General features: G+C 41.3%; 3 protein-coding genes across 6 annotated transcripts; all 3 read right to left on the bottom strand.

Moving 5' to 3' along the window:
* Positions 1 to 1,272: 1,272 nt before the first annotated feature.
* entpd4 (ectonucleoside triphosphate diphosphohydrolase 4) lies at positions 1,273 to 7,530 on the bottom strand. 2 transcript variants are annotated; one of them, XM_076104870.1, is made up of 13 exons: positions 7,374 to 7,530; positions 6,901 to 7,023; positions 6,586 to 6,783; positions 6,296 to 6,501; positions 5,983 to 6,133; positions 5,703 to 5,806; positions 5,447 to 5,506; positions 5,158 to 5,312; positions 3,632 to 3,798; positions 3,201 to 3,525; positions 2,954 to 3,039; positions 2,710 to 2,871; positions 1,273 to 2,346 (listed from the first exon to the last, which is right to left on the bottom strand). In XM_076104870.1, exons 2-13 carry the CDS (start codon positions 6,906 to 6,908, stop codon positions 2,124 to 2,126), a joined length of 1,845 nt encoding a protein of 614 aa, XP_075960985.1. In that variant the 5' UTR covers positions 6,909 to 7,023; positions 7,374 to 7,530; the 3' UTR covers positions 1,273 to 2,123. The 2 variants fall into 2 exon arrangements, with proteins under 2 accessions (XP_075960985.1, XP_075960986.1); XM_076104871.1 differs by having other exon boundaries at positions 5,182 to 5,312.
* Positions 7,531 to 8,920: 1,390 nt separating this feature from the next.
* On the bottom strand, positions 8,921 to 13,205 carry LOC142964503 (uncharacterized). Of its 2 annotated transcripts, none has more exons than XM_076104852.1 (5): positions 13,077 to 13,205; positions 12,101 to 12,373; positions 11,632 to 11,798; positions 9,983 to 11,187; positions 8,921 to 9,566 (listed from the first exon to the last, which is right to left on the bottom strand). In XM_076104852.1, the coding sequence occupies exons 2-5, from the start codon at positions 12,351 to 12,353 to the stop codon at positions 9,173 to 9,175; spliced, it is 2,019 nt and encodes a 672-aa protein (XP_075960967.1). In that variant the 5' UTR covers positions 12,354 to 12,373; positions 13,077 to 13,205; the 3' UTR covers positions 8,921 to 9,172. The 2 variants fall into 2 exon arrangements, with proteins under 2 accessions (XP_075960967.1, XP_075960966.1); XM_076104851.1 differs by lacking the exon at positions 13,077 to 13,205 and adding an exon at positions 12,566 to 12,599.
* A 1,028-nt stretch (positions 13,206 to 14,233) lies between these two features.
* Positions 14,234 to 23,334, bottom strand: gda (guanine deaminase). Of its 2 annotated transcripts, none has more exons than XM_076104263.1 (14): positions 23,051 to 23,334; positions 21,516 to 21,604; positions 21,215 to 21,386; positions 20,855 to 20,942; positions 19,242 to 19,347; positions 18,143 to 18,170; positions 17,925 to 18,032; positions 17,520 to 17,627; positions 17,318 to 17,415; positions 17,063 to 17,130; positions 16,482 to 16,628; positions 16,103 to 16,221; positions 15,970 to 15,997; positions 14,234 to 15,869 (listed from the first exon to the last, which is right to left on the bottom strand). In XM_076104263.1, exons 1-14 carry the CDS (start codon positions 23,177 to 23,179, stop codon positions 15,793 to 15,795), a joined length of 1,365 nt encoding a protein of 454 aa, XP_075960378.1. In that variant the 5' UTR covers positions 23,180 to 23,334; the 3' UTR covers positions 14,234 to 15,792. The 2 variants fall into 2 exon arrangements, with proteins under 2 accessions (XP_075960378.1, XP_075960379.1); XM_076104264.1 differs by lacking the exon at positions 23,051 to 23,334 and adding an exon at positions 22,736 to 22,835.
* Between the last annotated feature and the right edge of the window lie 857 nt (positions 23,335 to 24,191).

Genomic DNA, 24,191 nt, shown 5'->3' with positions numbered 1-24,191 from the left:
TCCCGTCAAAGGGGTGCACCACATCCATGCTTTAGTTTCAGCTCCTGAATAAGAAGTGTAACTTAGCTGATACTCAGATAATCTGCTGATTTGACCGAATATACTAAAGATTCATTGGTTCTCTGTCAAACCACTTTTCTTTTTACACATCACAGAGAGATCCGACCCTTTTGTTTCCTCAATTTTGATTGGTAAATGATGTATAAAACTATGCTGTGTGACTTACCATTGGCTGAAACACAAAGCCGTCTGCAGTGTCACTGTGGGGGTGTTGGCAAAGCAGTGTGACATATCAATGACTCAGCGTTATAGGAGCCTTGGATCTTAAAGACACACTTGTTTGACCAGTGTTGTGCAAGTATACACATGTTTAATAGGGAAACTATGCTTCTCCATGTTTTAATGGTGGAGAAGCATAGTTTTTATCTAACAGAACGAGCAATTGGTTAACCAAACACTTCCTATTATAAGAACTGTGCACATTTTCACAGTAAAAGTATCTTCCCATCCAAGTTATAATCTATAACTACAATAATATACGGATTTATAATGTACTAAAGTTATTTTACTGTGGGAGTTGTAATGAATGAAAGCTACTACGGCTACTAATATCACCTAGTGGAGAACGCACAAGGTGGCGTAGTGTCCCACATGCAGAGTGCATTAAGTATTAACTCTTCTCTCACACAGAGCGCATTAAATGCTGGATGATGGGAACCTGGAACGCTCCATTGATTGTTTAATTATTACACATTTGTCATAAAGTGGACAATTCTTTCAGCAGTTATGGCAAAACTGAACACTGGAAGGAGCCTCGATGAAGACATTCGCTCAGCATTTCTAATTATATACCATCACACGTTATCACATTTGTCCATTACCTTTTCTCTTCATCAATTTGTATGTCTAAAATGGTCTGCGCTGAGGTTAAAATGGTCTGCGCTGAGGTTATATGGTAATTATTGACTGAAAGGAAATTCCTCAGATCATGCACAATGTAATCATGTGCATGATCCTTCATGTTTGATCATGCTGAATCTGATCATGTAAGCTTTGACTGAATGAACCCTGGTCTGATTACCTAACTAAGGAATGGTTTCCCACCTGGATGCTAACACCGAAATCTGTAGAGAAGACTGGGATAAACTCTTGACTTTTCAGTGACAGCGTAATCTTTAAGAGCGACTGATTTCAGATTCACACCAATGAAATACAGACGCACTGTTTGATTAGTCTGATCTCTTCCTCATGAAGTAAACAGCCAGACAAATATACCATAAAAACTTTATTACTGAATTGTAATGTGACATTAATTTCCCCTCCATCTGTGCAAACATTTCACTTCGATCGTTTTCTTATAAATAATGGGGCACGGGCTCTCATTTACAATCCCCTCACAGCAGTGATATGACGGCTTCTGAAAATGAAGTCAAACATAAATATATGCAAAAGTACCAACTTTAAAGTCAGATGACCCAACAGAAGAATGTCAGCAGGGCTTTAAGAGAGAGATGAATACTTCTATTCTTGACAAAAGAAAATACGTGTTTTGGAGAGTTCCCCACCAGTGACAAGACATGTATTGCACTAGCATAGCTCTTAAAGGCTACTTGTCTTGTTGAGGCATAACAATTTGGGAGAGATGCCAAAAAACAAAAAAACATTCCAGCTGGAAAGTGCATCTCAAGTCCTCCCTTCACCAATTATAACTAGCATTGCATTTGAGGTTCCTGTAGAAATAGCGAGTGCTTGTACCATTTAACTATAAAAAGAAAAGATGTGATCATAGACATAAAAGGCATAAAGAAAGGCAAATATCCAACTTTGTGAAATGCAAAGTATAGACTATAGATTGAAGATTTGATAGTGAACAAAGTACCATTATGTTTGTCTTAATTAAACAAATAAAACAGAAGACACCTGGAGGAAAGAATGTGGATTCTAAAAAAGGCCCGTCATTACTAAACAAAAATAACTTAAAACAAAAGCATTTTCATGGCTCAGGTAAGCCTGAAGACTCGCATATAATCTTCCTGATATGTCCAATTCTCAATAGATATTCTCAACAAGCAGATGGCCTCAGAGTCAGACATGCTTTCCAGACTTTTTACGCTCTAGAAAGTTTAGAGGTTGATAGGAAGTGTGGGTGAGCCGAGGCCCTCCTCTAACCACGGCACAGAGGAAGGGGCGCAGCGCCGATGGATGCGACGGAGTCGCAGTAAGTACAGCATAATGGACAACAACACGATGAAGAAACAAGCCAGGAATAAGTAGTGGTTGTTGACAAAGGAGAAGCTGTGCCGCCAGTGAGAATGCACTCCTTTCAGGCTTTCAAGAGGGATGTCCCTGGAAGAGGCAAAATAAATATATATATATACCCATACATGTTCGACCTGCTTTGAACAAAGAAATACTGTGTGTATACAAAAATGTCTTTATATCTTCAGACCAGATGAAGTTGCATGCTTTCAATGTACATGCAGAGGAACATGTGATGAGAATCAAACCTACTAAACGACAATCCTATACAAAGTAAGCTGGATCAGGACCCAATAGTCTATTTATAAATCACCTAGATCATGAGCGCTGAAGATTAGCCAATCATTCCTACACTTACACTAAACAACAGGATATTAACAATCATTACTTAAGGTTTTATCAGTAAAGTGACAAAGAACGAAGGTAAACATGAGAGAGAATCCATCTTACCTCAAAGGCAGAAAGCGTGTTCTGTAGAGAATAGCTCCAAGAGTCCACTGGACCTCCTTATCATAGACCAATAGAGCAGTCTTCAGGTTTGTATAATTGGCTGGGAAAGAGAAGCCCGAGTGCAATACTTCATACATCCATGCTGATTTAAAACACTGGTACCTGCGGACATGAAAATGAAACCATTGATAAACAATCTTTATTTTGAGCGTTAGAAGCAGTTTGACGATCCTTTGCGACTCACTTCAGTCTGTGGAGGTCAGCATGTGAGGCATACAAGCCAGAGTCAAAGCGTTCCCTCAGAGTCTTCCACTGGGTGGAGCAGTAACTCTGCAAGTGTTAAACGACAACATCAGGAGAGTTTCTAGTGGTAGGACACCTACAAATAAGACCTCAACCTCCCAAATAATTAGGGACTAAGCGGCAACTCTTTGAGGGTTTGTGTGGCATGCTTCGTGAGAGTAGATGTGATCTTTCTATGTAGGATATACCTTGGCAGCCCGGGCATACTTGGAAGCGTTATAATCCCCCCCCATGCGCAGCACGTCCTCCGTGCAGTAGTAGAACTCGGAGAAGCCGTAGAACTGACTGTGGATGTAGTCGATGGCTGGCTGGTAGATGCCGCTGAGGGAGGTTAGGGTCTCGTTGGTGAGGTTGAGGAACGGCTGGAGGATCCGTCTACACGTGTCAAAGTCTCCTGTGCCTCGCAGGTACAGCTTCTGTGTCGATGGGCCGATTTCATCCTGCAGGTCTGCAGGTAGACAAGGGTCCAGGAGGGGAGAGTCCGCCGTCTCACCCGTATGCTGACCTAAGAGCCTGGAGAGACCAGTCATACAGTGTAAATACACATAGTACTCTGTACTGACTGGGAAAACATTTACCAAAGTAAAATGAATAAAACAGCGACGGCTGTGGATCTCACTTGTTTTGCGTGGTAGTATTTCTGATGACACTCTCCTCGTATCTTTGCCGTGCTGCATTTCCTCCAAACCCCAGGAAGGTGGACACGTAAACACGATAAACATGCTCTGTGCGATGTGCATCACACCCCAAGTTGAACTCGGCCAGTAAGTTCTTGGCAACTTCCTCCTGAGGAACAAGGAAAAAATCAGTCTGGGAATAAAGACACCCTTATGATATTAATAGTTATCCAAAATAAATATTAGTATTTCTAGTTTATTGTATCTCGAAACATAGAAGTTGAAACTATCTGACAAGTTGACGTGAACCGAGCATCATGCAAATGAGCCTCATCCATCAACTGCTCTTAAGAATGTCTTCTTAAAACACATTTACACGTGGCTGCAAAATACGTTTTCTTCAATCCTAATATAGGATAGAATTACTATGATATTTCTTATCTTTTTTTAAAGTGGAAACCTCCAACAGTGATCACAGTGACAGTCATTAACCAATTATATGGATCAGAAAGCTTTGGAGAGAATAATTCCTATACAGATTATGTTTAAATAAAAAGCTTAAAGAAGTTTAGTGTTTATTTTGGGTCTTTTCACTGAAACTAGCACCCAGCTGTGGCGTAGTAGCCTATTTGCACTACTGATGTTACTGTATTTGTAAATGACACAATACTGTTTTAGGCTACAGCCTAATTATAATATGAACTGCAGTAAGTTATATTTTAAATACAGTACTGCACTCTATTGTATTTTAATCATACACAGTACAGTATACAGCAGTTTGAAAAGCATTTGAAACAATAAATATGATTCAGAAAATAGCTGATTGTCTGTTTCATTACTTTATATTCTTGAAATAAATATACAAATGTAAATTAGAAAGTAATCTCAAAGGTTTTAAAGGTTTTCACTGTATTTTGCAAAGTATAATGCTCTTTTAAAATAAATAAACCCTCTTTAGACTTTCGCTTGGGCGCCTGAATTTCTGTGTGCACAAGGCCCTTTTATTGGGGAGTGGCAGGGTGTTCACCTTTGCTAACTAGGATAAAATGGAACACTCATTCAATTTACGAGGACGACATTATAAGAACACACGCACAGACATTTCTGTGGTTAAAGAACACATCGTGAGTCTGACGTAGACTTCTCTTGGATCGTAGGATGTTATTGGTGAATGAGGCCCAATGAGAGCAAAAAGCACCATTAGTGTCTGCCAAACCGGCTTATGTACATAAATCACTCGCAACACAAATAAATAATCTTAACATGAGCAACCTCCATTGCATCCGAGGGTCACTACGTATGTGGCTCAATGTTTTCAGTTCATAAATCCTGCTATGGGGTCATGCAGCAGGCTTACAGTATGCCTTCAATAGTGATGAATGGAGAGCAGACCATCTCCACGGGACAAAAATGGTGCACACAGGGTTTAACCAGGGAATGAAAGAGGTTCAAAGGAGGGAGAAGAACAAAGGGTGAGTGACAAAAAACAAAGACAGCACAAAAAACAGAATTGGTTGTGGGTAATAACCTGCTGTGGAGAAGCAAAGCTTACAGTTTTGGGAACTTCATAAGCGATCTGAGTGGAGACCCCGCCCATGTCCAGGACACCTGCAGTCCTTTTCCTCATCAACGCCTCCTGCTGCTCGCTGCCTGGGACATGAACCTCCACTACAGCTTCGCCATCTTGACAGCAGAGAGGTGACAGAGTCGGGCAGAGCAGGGATATCACGTGACTACATATCTTTTAGTGTGGCAGACCAAACAATTTACTTTTTAAAATGGCAAACTGTGGAAATATGACGTGCTTGGGTCCTTACCATTGTGCACATGGTTAAACCTTCCAAGGACAAAGTTTATTCCAATCCATGCATAGACACCTAAAGCGGATTATTACAAACGGTTATGTTAATATATAAACGTTTACCAGCATCTAAAATCAATGACGTGGTGAGTCAAAACTATGGCATTGTATTGAATACGTTAGAATCTAAATAAATAAATACAGCAGTTGCACTCCAATACATTTTAGCTCAACATACAGATTAGCATATTCCTATTATCCCGTTTATTTACCTTCCTGTTTTCCAGAAATCACTTCCACATGGGAGTCAGAGAAGAGGAAGTTGAAGTGGACCGGGATGTCAGTTCGCAGATCCTCAAGAAGCGCTTCTTGTTGACTGAGTTTAAACAATCACAAAAACGGCCTAATAAGACACATGGCATTCATAACATTAATGCTTCACGTAGCATTGCTTAGACCTTCTGTATGAACATTTCTTGTAACTATATTTGTATCTGGGGCATCTGGAAGCATTGCAGGTTCACATTATAAGATTGTGCTCATTAACTGTACCTTTCGGGAAGGATTCTCATTCCGGCCGTGCACAGGATGTATAAGGGTGTTTCTTGGTGCTTATTTTTGGGAATGTGTTGGGCTGCGAAGCTCAGCAGTGGATAGATATAGTCACTGGCTTTCTCCGGTGTTTTAGCCAATTCAGAGATACCTACAAGGAAAAACACAAAGGACCAAAAATATATTTTACAATGGGTAAAAAACAAGCTAGCATGTAAGGTTTTCTTTTTACATTTGAGAGTCTTTAAACTGTTAAATAATGCACATGTCCTCTCCTTTAAATACTGTATTTATTTAGCCAGGCGTATCTCACCTGGTTTGATCTTCATGACCACCGGCTTGCGGTGTTGATCTCTCATTTGCCGAATGTCCAGAAGCTCGTGGGGATTGCCATTATGCCGGGGCCAGCAGTACACAAACACCCTGGAGCCACTGCTGCCGCAGTCCACCACCAGGCCATAGTTCAGGTTGGGGTTGCTTGTATCTGTTGCATCTACATCAGTCACCTTTGCCAAGTGCCTTTTGGACAACAGAGAATTGTTAAGACGATATTGCCCGTGTTCACCACGACATAAACACTGAGGCGGATGTTGAGCAGTTTACCTGTGGAAGTGATTTTCCTCTCTGATCCAGCTGGCGTGCCCCTTCCCAGTGACAAGCAGCAGGTAGAGCAGTCCCATGAGGCAGAGCACCAGGCAGATGAAGAGCAGCTGTCTGAGGGAAGGTGTCGGGAGCCGAGGAAGAACCTGGGACGACAGGCTGAAGTGCCATGAGGCTGGGAAAAGGCACGAAAAGCTGATCCTATCAACAGATGTAAGAGAGGAGAGCCTGAGCAAAGTAGGCCTAACATTGTCACAGATATGAGATATGATGAGTTTATTAACTAATCCACATTCCCACAAATTACAGCAAACCAACCTTCCCATGATGTAGATGGTCTTCTACTTGTTAGTACTTTAATTGTAAATTAAGAATCAGTCTGCTGCAGATCGGAGGCTTGTTCCACGGCTCCATCCCATTCTCCCCACTTGTCATCGTGACCTTTTAGGGCAAAAGATCAAACATGTTATCATTTGTCAGGTAACTTACGTAAGCCTGACGTAAGCGGTGCGATTAATGAATGTATGTTCGATATATTGCGACGTATCACTGCTTTAACGGGCGATTTTAAACCAATTCAAACTGAGCCAAATGTAAAGGACGACAGGGGAACACCATCGTTAAAAATAAAGAAGTAACGTAACGTTTCCAGACGTCAACTAACGTGACGTGTTTGGCTGTGGGGGCTAACAAGTTAGCTATAAGAGCTCAATTTGACACCATGTTATGAATTGTCAGTGTTAACACAGTACAGTTATATGTTCGTGGCCTTTAAATTGTTTCATACTTACTAGCAAAAATATGAAAGTCCCCCCTTTTCTGGAAAAAATGACATAACTGTGCAGCCATATGCTAACCGCTGGCTAATGTTTAGCTAGTATGTGGCAGGTCTCCGGTGAGTGACGTGGTGGTCTCGAGCACGGTGCGTTTGATTTCTACTCCACGTAACCCGGATAACAAGTTTAGGAGCAGAACGCAGAAACCACATAGAAGCCTAAACCGCCCAACATTCTTCTTCTTCGTTTTCTTTTAATAGCGGGTTGCAGCCAACAATAAGGCGCATTACCGCCACCTACTGGCTGGAAGATGAACCAGGAAGAAATCACTTGATGAATCACTAGTCCGGTTTGTTTCAAGTAACGTTTATCAAGTAACTTAAGACATTAAACTGCTGTCGCCCAGATTATAAATTCGTTTTAGATCTGTCATGATGCATTTTTCATAACTGATAAATGCTTGATTTTTTTTTTGATTGCCTATTGATATTTGTTTTTTCTACGGTTCTTACCGTTACCATTACATTCCATACAAAAGTAAGTAATAATTGACCGTATAGCTCACAAATACTGTGCTAACCTGTTAAAGGTATGGGAGGGGATGTCAGGTGACCAGACTGACAAGAAGGTCTGAGGTTATCCAGTGGATGGTTTGAGGATGGCAGGTCTGAGGATTTGGAGGAGAATACATGACCTGGAGGAAGTGAGCAGGGGATGGAGACATGGCAGAGAGCCAGGCCAGGCAAACCATACAACCAGTTCGAATCAGAGCAATAAGGACTCAGATTGGATCAATTCTTTCTGGAGATATTCTCCAGTTGAACAGAGACAATATTTTGTTCCTATTATGTTTTGAGCCTAACTCTTTATCAATTAATCAAACTGAGGGATCTGAATGTGCTCACCTGTTAATGGTATTGCAGCTGTATAGTATGTGTAGTAATATGCAAACCATTTGTTTTCTCTTACATTCTGAATTACCATACTTACTTTGTTAACCTTGTGCACTATGCTTTGGCAATATCGGACTATGGTAACCATCAGATAGTTTACCTGAGTTATGTTTGAATTGAAAAAATTGAATTAAATAAATAAATAAAATCTGTCTTGAAATATCTTGTGATATACCCAGATAATTAATAAATATGAATCAATTGCATCTAGATATTCAGTAAATATAAATACATTTCACCCAAATATTCAGTAAATATGAATCAATTTCCAGCAGTTATTTAGTAAATATAAAGTAATTTTGATGTTATTCTTAGTAAACATAAATCAGTTTTCCTTGTGAAATATAACTCATCATTTGGCATGCTGTTACTAAATCCAACACATTTTAACTGTTGCTTTTATTATCATTTAAATGTAATTTATTTATTCAATACTTTTTACTCAAAGTTGTAGTACTTAAAATCGAATCAATTATATTACGTGTCACTTTGTTGCACTGTACCGAAAAGGACATTATACATATACAGTACGTACCACCTCACGCATAAGACACATGTTTCCTGTTCAATTCACCCATTACCTTAGAAAAACACAACAGTCAAAAGATCTATTGGAAACACAACAGAGAAACAATTTATTCAAGGTCCAATTATTCAAGTATTAAGAATATATTGCAGTCTGTCAGTGAAAGAAAAACTGTCAGACAGAATCAATGTTTAGCGTATAATAGGACTTTAGTTACAAAAATAACAAAAGTGATAGAGTTTTAGTCATACATACTTACATACATAGATATATAAAGTATTATTCATCCACCTTCAACAGTGGCGCTCCTGTATTGGAAGCTGCTCATCTCTTCACTAAGACCAGACAACTTGGACTTTACTGGACGTCTCGCAGTTCAACCACTCGAGCTGACTGATCCGCCAGCAGTAACTCACATCTACATACTTCAGTCTCTGGCTCCGTTGCATTACACTTCTCACTGTTAGCATCTTCACATCGGTGCGCGGCAGGTCAATACGTTGTACCCGTCCAAGTGGCATGGGAGGTGAGTTTGTGGACTCTGCAAAGAGGTACTGGTCCAAGTCCAGTACGTGCAGTACATCCTCTAAAACGCAGTCCAGAGGGCAGGGCAGGGAGACCAGTGAGAGCTTCTCCAGCAAAGGAGAACCAGCCAGGAGACACTTGAGCACCCTCTTCAGGGACATCCAGGACATGACAGGCTTCATTTGGCTGTGCTCATACGAGAAACTTTAGACACAGAGACAAAAAAAGAAGATGGATTACTATAACAGGAAGTAGTAGTTATCGGTCAAGGTTTACCTAAAGACCTTTATCAAATTAGGATTTAAATTAAATTAAATTGAACCTGCTTTAAATAAAGATGTATTGGCAGGTAAATGACACAAAAACAGCCTTGTTCAGTGAGTTAGATGCATGGATCTACACCGTTTCCATTTTCATTTTACTTCAATACATATCGTAGATAAGATATGTGTTAGGTTTGTGAGAAACAGCCTTATTTCCCTTGTAAGTCACCGCATAGCTGCGTCAAAGACATGATTACATGTGCAGTCTGTATCAAGAGCAAACCGTAAATCCACCGACTCACAAACAAGGGTCGATAGTTCCTCGTGTACTACGTAGCGTATCAATAGTAGCCTTACTTGAGTGTGAGAGAGCAGAGGTTGGGCAGCTGTGGAAGATCCTGTCCGTCCCCCTGATCCTCCTCGTCTGCTGCTCCCTGTGGGGTGGTGGGAGGTTCGGCAGAGATGAGCAGGTCTCTGAGTCTGGGACAGGCCTCGATGACCTCCAGTAGAGGGGTGTGAGGGCTGGTTTTCACCCCCTCCAGGGCGAGAGAGACCAAAGAGGAGCCTGCAACTTGCAAGGCAGGAAGGAGATCCGCCAGAGGGCCGGGGTAGTGTACCGAGAGGCTCCGCAGCTGGCCTGACCACGTCTGGAGGCCTGCGGCTAACAGAGACCCCTGGCTTCTTCCTCCAGTATTTTCAAAATCATCAACGTTCACAGATATGGAGTAAATGTTTGGACAGGCACGACTTAAGCTGTCCAAAGAGTCACATGATAAACCCTTGACGTCCTTCAGGAGCAGGATCAGGCGTTCATCACCTGACGAATCTCTTCCTCTCTTGTTGTTCTCTGTTTGGTTCAGAGAGCAATTTGGCCCTTCAGCTCTACTTGCATCTTCCTCACTCTCACTACCATACCCACCCCACAATGTCCCTTCCTCCTCCTCCTCTTCTTCTTCTTCACCTGCTGCTGCTCCTTCTCTCTTTTTCCCCCAACTGTCCGTGCCTTGCCTGTGCCTCCACTCCCTCCACACCTCCCCCAGCCTGGGAACTCCTTCTCTGTCAGTGAACTCCTCTGTCTGGTCAAACCGTCTGTGCTGGATGAGACAGCAGGCCTGCGTAAGGCCCTCCATGGCCACTCTCTCCAGGCTGGGCAGGGAGAGAAGGAGGTAGGCTGCTGCCGCCACAGGGTCTCCCTCTTGTTCCCCAAACCCAATATCCAAAGCCAGCAGACTGCTGAGGGGGAGAGGAGACAGGGGTGCAGAGCAAGAAGAGGAAATAAAAGACTTGGAGGTGCAACGAGGTGACCTAGAAGGACAGTCAGAGGACAGGAAGGATCCCCCACCTCCAAGAGGAAGAAGAGCAGCAGGGGAAAGTAAATGACAGCGGGATATGTCCAGATGGCGCAGCAAACGACAGCGATGGGCAATCGTCTTGATTACACATCTGTCACAAGGTGTACCAGCCAAGGAGAGCGAGCGCAGGGCTGGAAGACAGCACAGGGTTTCAGACAGGACCTTTGAGAGCAGCTGCTGGCCTCCAGACAGGTCCAGGCTCCACAGACCCTGAGACAAGAAGGAGGAAATATAAAGACATTAAGGAATTAAAGGCAAAAAGAGAAAAACAGAACAACTTTTACTATGCTTATTAAATTATAAATTGTGTCTTCCACTGCTGTTTACAGTGAGTTCGGGGGACACATCCAGGAAAAAAAACGCAGTTTAATCTGTACTTTTATATTCTGTAAAACCAAAATGATCTCCCGAAAATAAAAAAGTATTATTTTAAGCCCGGAAAATATTGGTTACACAAACAATATACTAAATGCACATCAGGAAAATGTTCTTAATATCCGTCTCATATTTAGCATTTCCTCAGATGTAAATATCTGCCAAACTGTGAGAAACACTGACAAGATTCAAACCAGTGAGTGAACAACATAAAAAGACATATTTCTCTCTTAAAACAACTGATCCACCTTTTATGCAGATTAAATGGTTCTATTTGACCTGGCAGCGTGCAGCAATGTGGGCACAGAGGGCGGAGGTGACCAGACCAGGACAACTTTCCAGAGACAGGCCACGGAGTTGGGGGACCAGCACGAGGTGGAGGGCTGCACGGGTCATCTGCTTTCTGGTGCACAGGAGCCACGTCAGCTCCTCGACCAGCTCACCCGCTACATGGAGAGTAAAAGATATAGAAAGAGAGACAGACGTGGATTAGAAGTGATCAGTCACGCTGTAAATCACGTAATCTGTAGAGGAAGTAGAGTTGTAAAAGGCACTCTCATGTGAAATCACATGCCAAACATCTGCAGCCCCTTATTCAACCTCTGTTATTCCCAGACTTTAATATTCATATACATATTTTTTTGCTGATACAGTGAATTGTATGTTGCTAAAGTCCACGTGGTTAAAGGACACGTTACTTGTAAGACAGGAGCATTGTTGTCTGTTAAATAAGCCCTGACACACTCACGCAGGACGTTGAAGGGCCCCATGATGTATCTGAATGAATAATGATCCAGGTAGTTATCCGCATAGTCCTTCGCCCACACTGCCTTCATGTTGTCTGCCAGGCTCAGCAGACAAAGACGTGTCAACGAAAGGACAAGGCCGTTTTTATCTGTGTTCCCGCAGCTCCCCATCCACTCCGTATTCCTCGTCCTCCTCCTCCGCCCGGGCCGAGCCTTTGCCCCACCACGTTCACCCGGAGCCCGAAACAGAGGCATTGCCAGACAGGGAGTGGACTCTGTGTGATGGGGAGGTGATATAAAGAGAGAAAAACAAACTATTTCTGATACCAAAAACAATTTGCTTTTTTTTCTTGCAAATTAGTGAATATTCTTATTTCTTAAGGCTTCTAAAGATAGCGTAATGCATAAAAAGTAAATGCACAAACAATGTGCTGTGTACATATTGTGCAGGACAGGGGTGGCCAAACCTTTTTGACTGTGGACCATATATAAGTCACTGGCCAAACAATAGTAAAGGCGTAGTTTTCATTCAGCTACAATGCAACTAAATCCGTGTATCTAGACCAGAAAACAACATGACATATAACAAATATTTTCTCTTAAAATAACAACACAGCATTACTAGGCAGTTTAACGTTTGACATTAAAGTCACATATTACAAAGAGTATTTCTGTATCTGCTGCTCTTAAAATTAATTTCAATGAATTCAATACTTTTAAACACCCACTTAAAATATGATGACGTTGCGTGTAAATACGGAGATAAATCAAGTTAAAACAGGAGGAAATTAAAATATTGGTTTGTGTTCATGGTCTAAGCACCCATTTAAGATTACTGTTATTAATTCATTATCGAGACGGACTGAACGAGAGGGAGGTATAAGTTATATCTATTTACAGTAGGACTATGAGTTATATTAGTCAGTGTGTATAGTGTGATATCCAATAAAGAATCATTTATATCGCATTAGGACTTACCTGACAAATCACTTAGGTGTTGTACCTTAAATCTAATCCAATAATCCAATAAATGAATAAGGAATGTAAAGCAAAAGAAGTAAATTTGGCAACCTTTGCACTGCAGGATTCTCAGCCACACTTCCTGATATTAAACCTTATGTTACTTAGGCCTGAGTTTAGTCTCTAAGGCAGATTTTCCTCTCAGGCGGTACGGGCTGCTGCCGATCACGGCCAGGGACAGCCTCACGCGTGTTCATAAAATAATCATGGTTTTGGTCTTACATCAGATTGTGAGTCTACCACGTCTTGACAACTTAATTACTGACGTGGCTGTGCACAGTCAGTTGAGTAATGTCTTCCTGAAAGACAATACTTCGGGTATAAACACATTTTTATAGCAGGCTAGATTAAAAAGGAGCTGCGTTCATAGCCGATATGCAGTTCCAAAACCGCTTCACATAGACGCTTAAAAGGTTGTTTAATTAAGCAATTAAATAAGTTAATAAGTTAATAAATTAATTAAATAAGTTAATACCTTTACCACGTAATTTTTGAGACTATGTTATAGATAGAAGAAGGTATACAAAAATGGTGCTTGAATGAAATGACACACATCCATATTGTTTCACTTAGCTCTGCGGGTATCAAGTGCTTTGTTTTTTTTAAATTAAAACAAAAAACAACAGACTTGGTTACCAGGTGCAAATAACAAAGAAATGATGACTGGATGCGAGTCACTATTGAGACTTCTGTGTCCACGTACACACAAAATCATCTCAACATAAAATGCCTTGTTTTTATCAATAAATACCCGTAAATTATAACACTGAATGGACGTCGCATTGGAGGTATATCTGATGTAAGTACAAGGCCCCCCTCTGGTGGCTGTGACTGGTAGCAGGACTTCTCAACAGTGCACATATTGTAATGTCTATTAGAAGTGGAGCAGAGACCTTGATGTCAGTGGGACTTGACATTAGCCATCTTCATGTGTCTCTTCTGCTATCTAGCCCTCTCAGCTGTCTGGCCCAGATGGCGAAGATCATCTATTAAAGAAGCTGCAGGCTGGTCTGTTAGCGGGCTGGAAGGGTCAGTGGGAGATTTGTTAATCCAAATTTTTTTACCTACATCCTGCGTTATTATCCTTGATCAATAACTGCACACAAATATCAGAACAGACTTGGTAGTATTCTTTATTTTAATCTTCCACGATGTGACATATCAAAGAGTCCCTTTAACATATACAGTTTGGTGTAGAGTGATATGTTGTGATAACAATTTTAAACATATCTTAGATACATTCTCAAGGCAAAATATATAATAAGCTAGCTGTGCAATAATTTCCCTTCATTTCCCAACATTCTGATAGTTTGTAATGGTGATACAAATACATACGTAAATAATCAGTCGTCAAACTTTGAATTGATCTCATCTACTCTAATTATATGATGAGAAAACCAGCTTCTGATAACAAGGCACCAGGTGTGTAAAAATCACTTTGCAATGAGTCAAATGTGGATGTGGATTTTGACGTAAAATCACTGCTAAATGTTTATGTTGTGTGGACTGTGCGGTGTAAAAACTGAAGGAGATATGATTCCAGCATTTTCTAGCAACAGCTCCCGTTGCTATCACACTTACAGGGACAGCTCACCTCAAAATCAAAAACACACATTTTTCCTCTTAGCTGCAGTGGTATTTCTCCATCTAGATTGTTTAGGTGTGAGTTGCCTAGTTTTGGAGATATCAGCCGTTGAGACGTCTGCCTTATCCCCATTATAATGAGACTACATGGCACTCGGCTTGTGGTGCCCAAAGCAAGGAACTGAAGATAATCCCCAGACTTTGCTTTGAGCACCACAAGCCGAGTGCCATGTAGTTCCATTACATTGGAGAGAAGGAAGACATCTCCATGAGCAATACCTCCAAAACTAGGCAGCTCACACCAAAACAACCGAAATTGAGAAATAGCACTACATGTAAGAGGAAAATATGTACTTTCGATATTGTGGGTGAACTATCCCTTTAACTTTACAGACTATTGTCTAATTTAAATTTCTTAAGGCAACACAATGTGATGTCAAAATGCAATGGAAGATATGTTGTAGGTAGCACACTATAATCACCAGTACTTGTACTTGTAAGTTTAAGTAAGGAGTTTAGGTAAATATAACAAAAACTCTAAAACAACGTGAACATAAAGAGTGACTTAAAGATCTTAATAAGCAATGGGCTGGTGCATGAATATGTTTTAGTGCGCAAAAATGACAAACAGCAAGTGCAATGTTAATAAGTCCCTTATTTAAAGCCCAGTAATTATCCTTAAAGAATTAAAGAAGCAAAGTGATGACCCTCACTGAAACTCATTAATATCATGTTTCCTCTTCTATTTATAAGGTTTATTTGATAAGGGATAGTGCAAATTAATAAAAACATTTCTGTAAATGCGCCAGACTTAGCCAAGAGGCTATTTTTCATCTGTAGTCCCAAGGCAGATGTTACAAAGCAACAAAGCTCTGTCCTCTGTATCTAAGAGTGGAATGGCAATGGGGATAATTCATTTCCCACTTATTTGTCTTGGCATTAAAGGAGAACTGTGCAGTAGGGCGTTTCCCACTGATCGTTATAAAGCTGCATATCTTGTATATTTCTCAGATTAACATGTATTTTGTTAGTTAACGCCCTCTTCAAGCTGAATTTCGAGGGGGATTTAGGCTTTAAGTGACCAAAGCGTTTATTCTGTTGTTGGCTCTGCGAATGGTACCACCTTCTTCCCGGCCACAAACACCTCTACTATGTTACGGTCATCACCTGTGAAACAGGAAGCAACGGAGACAAACATAAAGGAAATGGTGAGTGGCACATTAGAGTCTGAAAAGTTCGGACAAATTGAACTGAAATTGACACTCACCCAAATTCAAGAACTTTTCCAAAAGAATCTGGAATTGAAGTGATAATAAATTGGTGTTACACTAGATTCACATGTTCTGCTTCATTAATTTGTGTGTAAATGTGTGTGAATAAATGAAGCCCCCACTACCAACCTTTGGTTCCTCACACTTGACCAGGTCAATGGGTCCACCAGGAGCGGTTACATTCACCCTCAGGGCGTCAAAGTCTTTGCCCACTTCGAAGTTCCCTGTCTGGCCATCCAGGGACAAGGCTGCGGACAAAACGCATCATAAAAGAAACTCTTGTATTCTCTACCCTCTTGTGAAATTGCAATCAGTTATCATCAAAAATATCTCGTTCCCATAGATCCATGTGTGTTGAATCAGGCATTGCTACTGCAGAGTGTCTTAGAGGAGGCAAAGGCACTTCCGCAAGACTGTTTGTGGAGAATATAACAAACAAAGAGACAAAACACTTCATGTTTTAACCGTAACTTCTACACAATGCCACCTCTGTGTCTGACTGTTTTACCTTGGCTGCCTCCCAGTGTGGCCAGTCTGAACACCTCCTCAAAGGTGAGCGTGTTGTATTCTGGGTTCTGGATTTTTAAGACTTTGGATGTGTCCAGAGTTCTTCTCACAGCGTCCAGCATAGAGGCCGAGTAGCCCCCCGCCACGTCTGACACCACAAACACAGGCCGGATGAGTCAAATTAATACAAGCATGCACGCAGACACAAGCATTCACAAACCCGCATTGTGGATATGACAAAGCATCACATTTTCATATTTACGCTGCTTTGAGGGCCTGAAATTAAAACACCCACTACATCAGATGTTTGTTTTTTTAAACTGTGATCTGCTGGTGGTCAGCTGACATGAATGCCAAATCTCTCATTAAAAACACGAGAATGCCATAAAACCAGATATGTAACAATGTCTTAGCACCTATCTCACTACCTTCCTCCAGTTCCCGTGCATGCTTGAATGTACGGAACAAGGAGTTTCCGAAACAAAGCCAAATCATCAAACATAATTGTACTGCTTCTTGAGAGTGTAACGGACTGTGTCCAAAGTGGCCTGGCTTTACTTAGAGGTGAAAATGCACACGCACCTGTTCCCAGCCCCAACTTCACTTTGTGTTTCAGGACGTTGCGGACATCCAACATTCCACTGCACAACCTGAGATATATAAGTAGATAGATATATAGATAGAGAGAGAAAGAGAGATAGTAAAGTTTGATCTGTTGCACATCCTTGCATTCAGGCTCTTACAATGCTATGTTATAGTGTATTGCTAAAGTGCTGTTTTATTGTAAAATCTGTGTCATGCAAATCTTCATGAGACTTCATTTGATCAGTGACTTACGAAATGTTGGAATTGGGACAGTGAGACAAAGAGGCTCCTGCCTCTCTGAACAGAACCAACTCTTCATCACTGAGGTGGCAGCCATGAGCCATCACCGTCTGTGAATCATCATCGTCATCATCAGCATTTTCATCAGCATTTGTATTTTTCTACAAGAGGTCTGCCTGTGTGTGCGCCAGCAGAGATGTGACCGTGTTCTCACCTTGTCAGTGAGCAGGTTATGTTTGAGATAGACGTCTGTGTACGAATCTGATTCAGGAAACAGCTCCAGCACAAACTTAATTTCCTCTAGGTTTTCACTGATATGACTCTGGAAATAAACAGACATATGTCAGACATTAAACCACCGTGTTATCTTTGCTCTAAGCTGCAGCATTCAGATAGAGCCTGAGGTGTGGCGGCGCAATCACAGGATAACTAACGACAAACGTTATTCTGAAACATTTGTTTTTTTATTCTTCCCTGTCAGCATTTTGCCTTTAAAATAAATTGCACGTGTGTGTGTTTATCTCATTTCACAAAAACTCCACAGGTCCAACACTAAAGGGTCTCTGTGGCAACAGTCCCCTGCGGACATAGCCTGGTTTGGTTGCCACAGTGAGCTCACCTGAATGTGCAGGTTGTTAGTCTTAGCGATTGCTCCCAGCTGTCGTAGCAAGGCTCCTGTGCAGGATAGAGGGAAGCGGGGAGTCACCACTGGTCTCACCAGAGGGTACTACCCACAAAACACCAGAGGAGACAAAGGAGTGACAGACGATTTAAAATGCAGGCCTACTTTTTGTTAGATCCGAATGTTGCTCTGTTTATTATATTATAGAATCTTACCTTTTTGTTCAACAGCTCTGCAATGAACCTTGAGGGAACAAAACAATGACTGTAACTCATTTGGCGCAGCCACATTTGCCCAAAACTTTTGAATCTGAGCGAATGCAAACTAAGGACAATTAAATCTGTGATAAAAACAATAAAATAATAAGTTTGGATCTTTACATGAAAATATGTCATTTGAAGGTCTATCTGCATTCATTAAAACACAAGAAATTGTGCATTCTTTCCTAAACAACATGTATTTACATAATCCTAGCCAATCATTTTAGGTACACTCAAAGTACAAACAATGATCTTGTCATTTTTGACTCTGTTCCAATATAATTGCAAAGGGGGAGGAGCCATGATAAGTAAGCCATCAGTAACACCATGAGTGTTGTGGATCACATTGGACTATGAACCCTGGCTCTTTCAAAAACAAGCACTTGATTGATACGAAGGGTGATGTGGCATTTGCATTTATCAACCTGTCAGAAATAGGTTATGCTTTGTTGAAAAATGTCTTACATCAATTGAAACATTAAGTGCTGTAAACATAGTTTCCCACATGTTAAAATATAAAGACAGAAACTGTAGTGGTATTTGAAATAAATATTAATATCTATAAGAAATATGAAATAGTTAAAGGGAATTTAAAAGAGAATGTCAAAGAAGTCATTGTCCTCACTCAGAGAGACATGTCTAACCCTCATCTGTTACATACATCACGGCATGTACATCCATGTACATCCATGTACATCCATGTACATCCATGTACATCTCAGCTATCTGCGGCATTTCTGTTGCTATCTATTACATACTCTATCAGATATACTGTATAGCTTTAAATGCTAAAACTGAAAACTGCCTCTTGTCCGGCAAACATTGAACAAACTTAGTGTGACTAAAGTTGTTACCCCGGGGAATTTGTCTGACTGAAAAATGCCTGTTCTCACCCAAGTAAAAATCCCAGCACTACACTGTTGAATGAGTCATTATAATATTTTGAAAGAGCATGCAAACTGTAAGCCGCATCCTGTTTGGCACAATTCAAATGTTTTCTTTGCTGTAGACATGCCCAAAGGCCTTCCTAATGTATTAAAGTGTTGATACCCACCGGCGGGTTTCGTCTTGAGATTCCTGATTGGTCTCTTTGTAATCTGGCACAGAATCGTTCCTGTCCATACACACCTTGCCAACAAGGGCACGCTGCCCAAAGTCATCTGCAAGAAAAACATGGATGATGTAACAAGAACGTGTAGAAATATGAATCCGTTAAGTCAGTGTATTGACATTTTTCAAAAGGAAGCACCATTGTTACATAACTGAGTGATTTTAAAGGCTGTGCACACTGCAAAAGTGTAAAACTCACACAGGTGATTTCACTTATTTTTGCTGACTGGAGCGCTTATGACTGTTTGGGCGTGCAGAGACTGTGTTTGATTTGCACTGACTCACTGGCACTGGGTGAGCAGAGTCGTTACTATAAATGATAAACTAGAATCCTCTAATAGTACAAATGACTTTTGATTTTTATGACCACACAGGTGTACCACTCATCTATAGCCAATGTCATACTTGTGTTGATGTTCATTCTTATTAATTATGATTAACACTGTTGATTGGTCATATTTATAATAATTACACACAGTACAGATGGGAGAGGAAGGCACGTGAGAGGTGATACCCACCCATGTTAGGAATAGTGAAAAGGTTTTGCGTCAACAAGTTTAGTGTGACAGATACTGTACATAATCATCAGGTCACTGAGGGACTGTGAGATAGCTTTGTGCTACTGTGACCAAACATTTCCAGTCAAATCATGCAGAAAAAAACAATATATATATATATATATATATATATATATATACAGTATATATATATATATACATCAGATTTCCCTGGGACGTTAAACTTTGGACCTTACGAGATTCTTCCTTTGGGAAAATATAGTACATTGGATGTTGTAAGCATATATATTTTGTATTCTTTACGTAACACTTGCGAAAAATCGATAAACTAATAAATTGAACAAGCAGAATGAGAAATTCTGCAAACATTTCAAATACGTGTTGGAAATTTTCAAACACGTAGATGCCCACATATGCTTACGCTTAATAAGAACACGTTTCCCATAAAAGGGAACAGCTGCTCAGAACAGGACAAAGGTGAGGGTTCAAGGATCCTGATAACACAGAATGGCTGTGGCAGCCACAGCCAGTCAATTCAGTACGGTAGAATCATTACACACTTATGTGAGTGTGTGTGTGTGTGTGTGTGTGTTCACTATTGCACAACATGACACCATGATAAGGACAAGGTGTAAAAAATTCTTCACCACAGTCACACAAAGCATGTGGCTCCATTATCACATTGTGAGCTGCTGCTCTGCTTATAAAAGTGACTATCCAGCTTGTGTATAATATATGTGCTTATAACCATCTCTCTCTTTATGCACTCCGTCACTGTGAATATTAAGTGTCTGTGTTAACAGAATTACATCACAACTGGTATTTTCCTTTCCTTTCTTTTCAGCAATAGCCTCCATTATTTGTCATTAAGGCGGCGCCAAATTAACTGGCAACCTCCCAACCACCCACAGGTCACCTGCTATGACGTAATTATTCTAAACTAAGGTCTTGATATTTATTCTTTATATTATTTGCAGTATTCTGGCCTACACTCTTAACATGCAACTGTGTGTGTCTGTTTGCGTGTAGGACATCTTACTTGCAATCTGGCCCAACAGGAGAGAGGCATCTGTATGTATGGTAGCAAAGTAACACGCAGTGGTTGTTCCGTTGCTCAGGGTCCTTTTCTGTAAGGCACAGGGATCATATTACAGGATTAAGACAGCATTTAAACATTCTGTCTCTTTTCTAAACACACCCTTCTCAAAATGTAGGCTGTGTGGCAGTAGAGGGAACCACTAGCAAATGGCAAATTGCAATGCCATCGACAAAACCATATCGCACCTGTCATACTTGCCGAGTGCCACAAAGCTCAGTCTTGGCTCCCTGTGACTGATGCACGGCAACTGTACCCGTTTTAATAGCCACCTCTCACCTTTCACAATGCCAGAAAACTCACCACTACTTTAGAGTAGACACTGCGGGCAAACTGCAAGTCCTTGAATTGTGACTCCACAGGAAAGGTGTAGGTATTGAGCCACTGCAGTAAAGGCATGTCCAGTGCTGTGCCTATGTAGCTGTACTGGGATGCATGGATGTGGGTGTCCACCAGTCCTGGCATGAAGAACTCACTGCAGTGCAGCAAATCACGGAAATGGTCAAAACATACAGTATCGTTTTTTTATGGCATTTCCATTAACTGATTTAATATCATCTACAATTTTGATGTATTTAGTCATTTATTTATATATTCTACTTACTGTTGTGCCAGTTGAGTGACTTCAGTCGGATTGAATCCAAAGGTCTGAGACAGACTGTCTAGCTCCGCGCCTCTCCCAATGAAAGCGATCTGATGGCAGAATGGAAATCAGTGAAAAGTTGATGTTAACCAAAAATAGTTTGCATGTGAAATAAAGTAGCCGAAGTTGTGAGATCTGAAAGCATCCTTCCTCATTTGTTTTGCCTGCAGGAAATGCTTAGAGGGGCCAGCACAGCAAGTATAGGAGCAACTATTTACCATTTAGATCAGGGGTCACCAACCTTTTTGAAACCGAGAGCTACTTCAAGGGTACTGAGTAGTACGAAGGGCTACTTGTTTGATACCAACTTCCTGAATAACAAAGTTGCACAGATCACCTTTTAACAATAATAATATATGTGAAGAGACTGATCACATGTCAATGTTAATTATTCCTCACAAAAATGATTAACAATGATTGTGTATTTTCTTCAAAATCGCACCTGTTATATTTTTGTAAAAATTATCACTTCTAAAAAATTTTTAGGAAATCATTAACTGTCATATCTTCACATCATGACTCGTTTGTACTAACCACTACCTTCGTAACATTTTTGAACAAATCATGAACTCTGTCCCATGTTTATACAAATTATCAGTTATGTAAGATTAAAAAAAAAAAACTCTTTCACATGTTTAAATTAATCTTATTACATCAGTACTAATCAGCACCACATTTTGGGAAATCTGGGTCAACTTTGCACTGCGCAATGAAGCCTGCATGCCGGCCTGTAGTCTGTAGTCACCAGCTTTTTTTTGGGTACCTTTTTCTCCACGAAGAAACTAGTAAACAGTCTTGTCTATAGCCGAGGGGGGGGGGGGGGGGGGGAATCCAACCCTCCGAGGCACGCGAGCGTCTTTGGTCGCCTGCGTTCAAACCTCTAGTCTGGGCCTTTTCGACCGTACTGCGTTGCCTCGCCTCTGGTCCCTGCGGGCGACCAGGTGCCCGCGGGCACCGTGTTGGCTACCTCTGATTTAGATTATTTTCATTACATGTAGGCCTACTCTGTACTAAATAGCACCTTTTTTTTATGTACATGCCTTTGATGCTGCTGCATCGCAGTTCTTACCCCTATTGTACCCCTTAATAACCAGCGTTTGATTTCACAGTATTTCCGCATTTATAACAACAGAGTTCATGCGGATGATTTAATAAGGTTGTCCTATGAGTTTCAGCCCCACCTGTTGTATTTGAAGAGGGTACTTCAGACTGCTATTCAGCTGTTTGTGTCTGAGAGCTTATGTGGGACAAATTGTTGAAGTCGCCCAGCAACAGCTCACTGTAAAAGACAATTATGTTATGTAACAGGGTTGCGCCTTATCGGTTTCTCATAACACGGAAAAGGAAAGACGTTTTTTACTGTGCCACATGTTGCCTCTTTGCGCAAGGTTTAGGAGTAAGCTCGGAGCTATATATATTTATCAAAATAGTAAAAAAAATGTAATACTTCTAAATGAGGTAAAAAGCTGCTTTATATATTTTAGAGTCTGACAAACCTTTCCGTCTGTATCCACTCCCAGGAGCTCATCTTCTAGGATCTGCAGCGCTGTTTGCTGGGTCGAGTGGATAAATGTCCCCCGGTAGACGTTAGCAATTTTGGTGGTGGGTCTATTAGAGTTTGCCATCCTTAAATAGCTCAGTCAGAGTCGAGCAGTGAGAAACCTGCAGCAGCACAGAGCAGAGCACCACGACGCACCAGCAAGCAGCACTCAACTTGACTGCAAAGACTTCCTGCAGCGAATGAGGACAAAGGGCGTGTGTCTGTGTGCGTCGGGGTGTTATACGGTCTAAGGTTCGGGGTTTGTCTAATCGCCACCTAAAACTCGTCACTGAGTCACAGAGACTGAGGGATCCGCTAAAGACGACGTTTCCGGGAACGTTCCAGCCGGAATCACACACTGCGGGTCATATCAGGTGCATTGAATTTGAACTTTGCCGGGGTTAATAATTAATCACAATGACCAAACAGCATAACTGATCTATCAGTTATTACATTGCATTACATTACAGTCATTTAGCAGACGTTTTTATCCAAAGCGACTTACAATTCAGATCCTATCACACCGTAGGCACAGCTACGGGAGCACTTTTGGGGTTAAGCGTCTTGCTCAAGGACACATCGACATGCGACTATAGCGGAGCCGGGGATCGAACCGCCAATCCACCAATCCTCTGCTCTCCACTTAGCCGCAGTCGCCCACTGTTTATTATCGCCCCATTATTATGTGATGCCTGTAATGTAATGGCACTACTTTATCGACATGCAGAGCGGAGTGATCAGGTGTGTGTGGGATGTCAGACGTGGCCGTGTACAGTCCGCGGTCCGCACTTGGAGTTGTATGAATCCAGTCAGTCAACAATCTCGGTGTTATGCTAATGTTGAGCTAATAAAGTTAGCCAAAGATACTACGGTCTCCCAACTTACTTTACACATAACACTACAATGCCCCTATTGTACAACACCAAGAGGATTAGTGCAGAGAGGATCATTGGTTCCAGCCTGCCCTCCATCCTGGACTTGTTCATCTCCAGAGTCAGGAAACGGGCTGGAAAGATCACTGCAGACCCCTCACACCCTGGACACAAGCTGTTCCAACTCCTCCCCTCTGGTAGGCGCTACCCCTCTGTACGCCAAAA

This window comes from Anarhichas minor, unplaced genomic scaffold (assembly GCF_050575085.1).
Source record: "Anarhichas minor isolate MPS153535 unplaced genomic scaffold, ASM5057508v1 ptg000030l, whole genome shotgun sequence".
Lineage (NCBI taxonomy): Eukaryota > Metazoa > Chordata > Actinopteri > Perciformes > Anarhichadidae > Anarhichas > Anarhichas minor.
The sequence above is the reverse complement of the archived record's forward strand: the minus strand, read 5'-3'. Positions and strand labels throughout refer to the sequence as shown.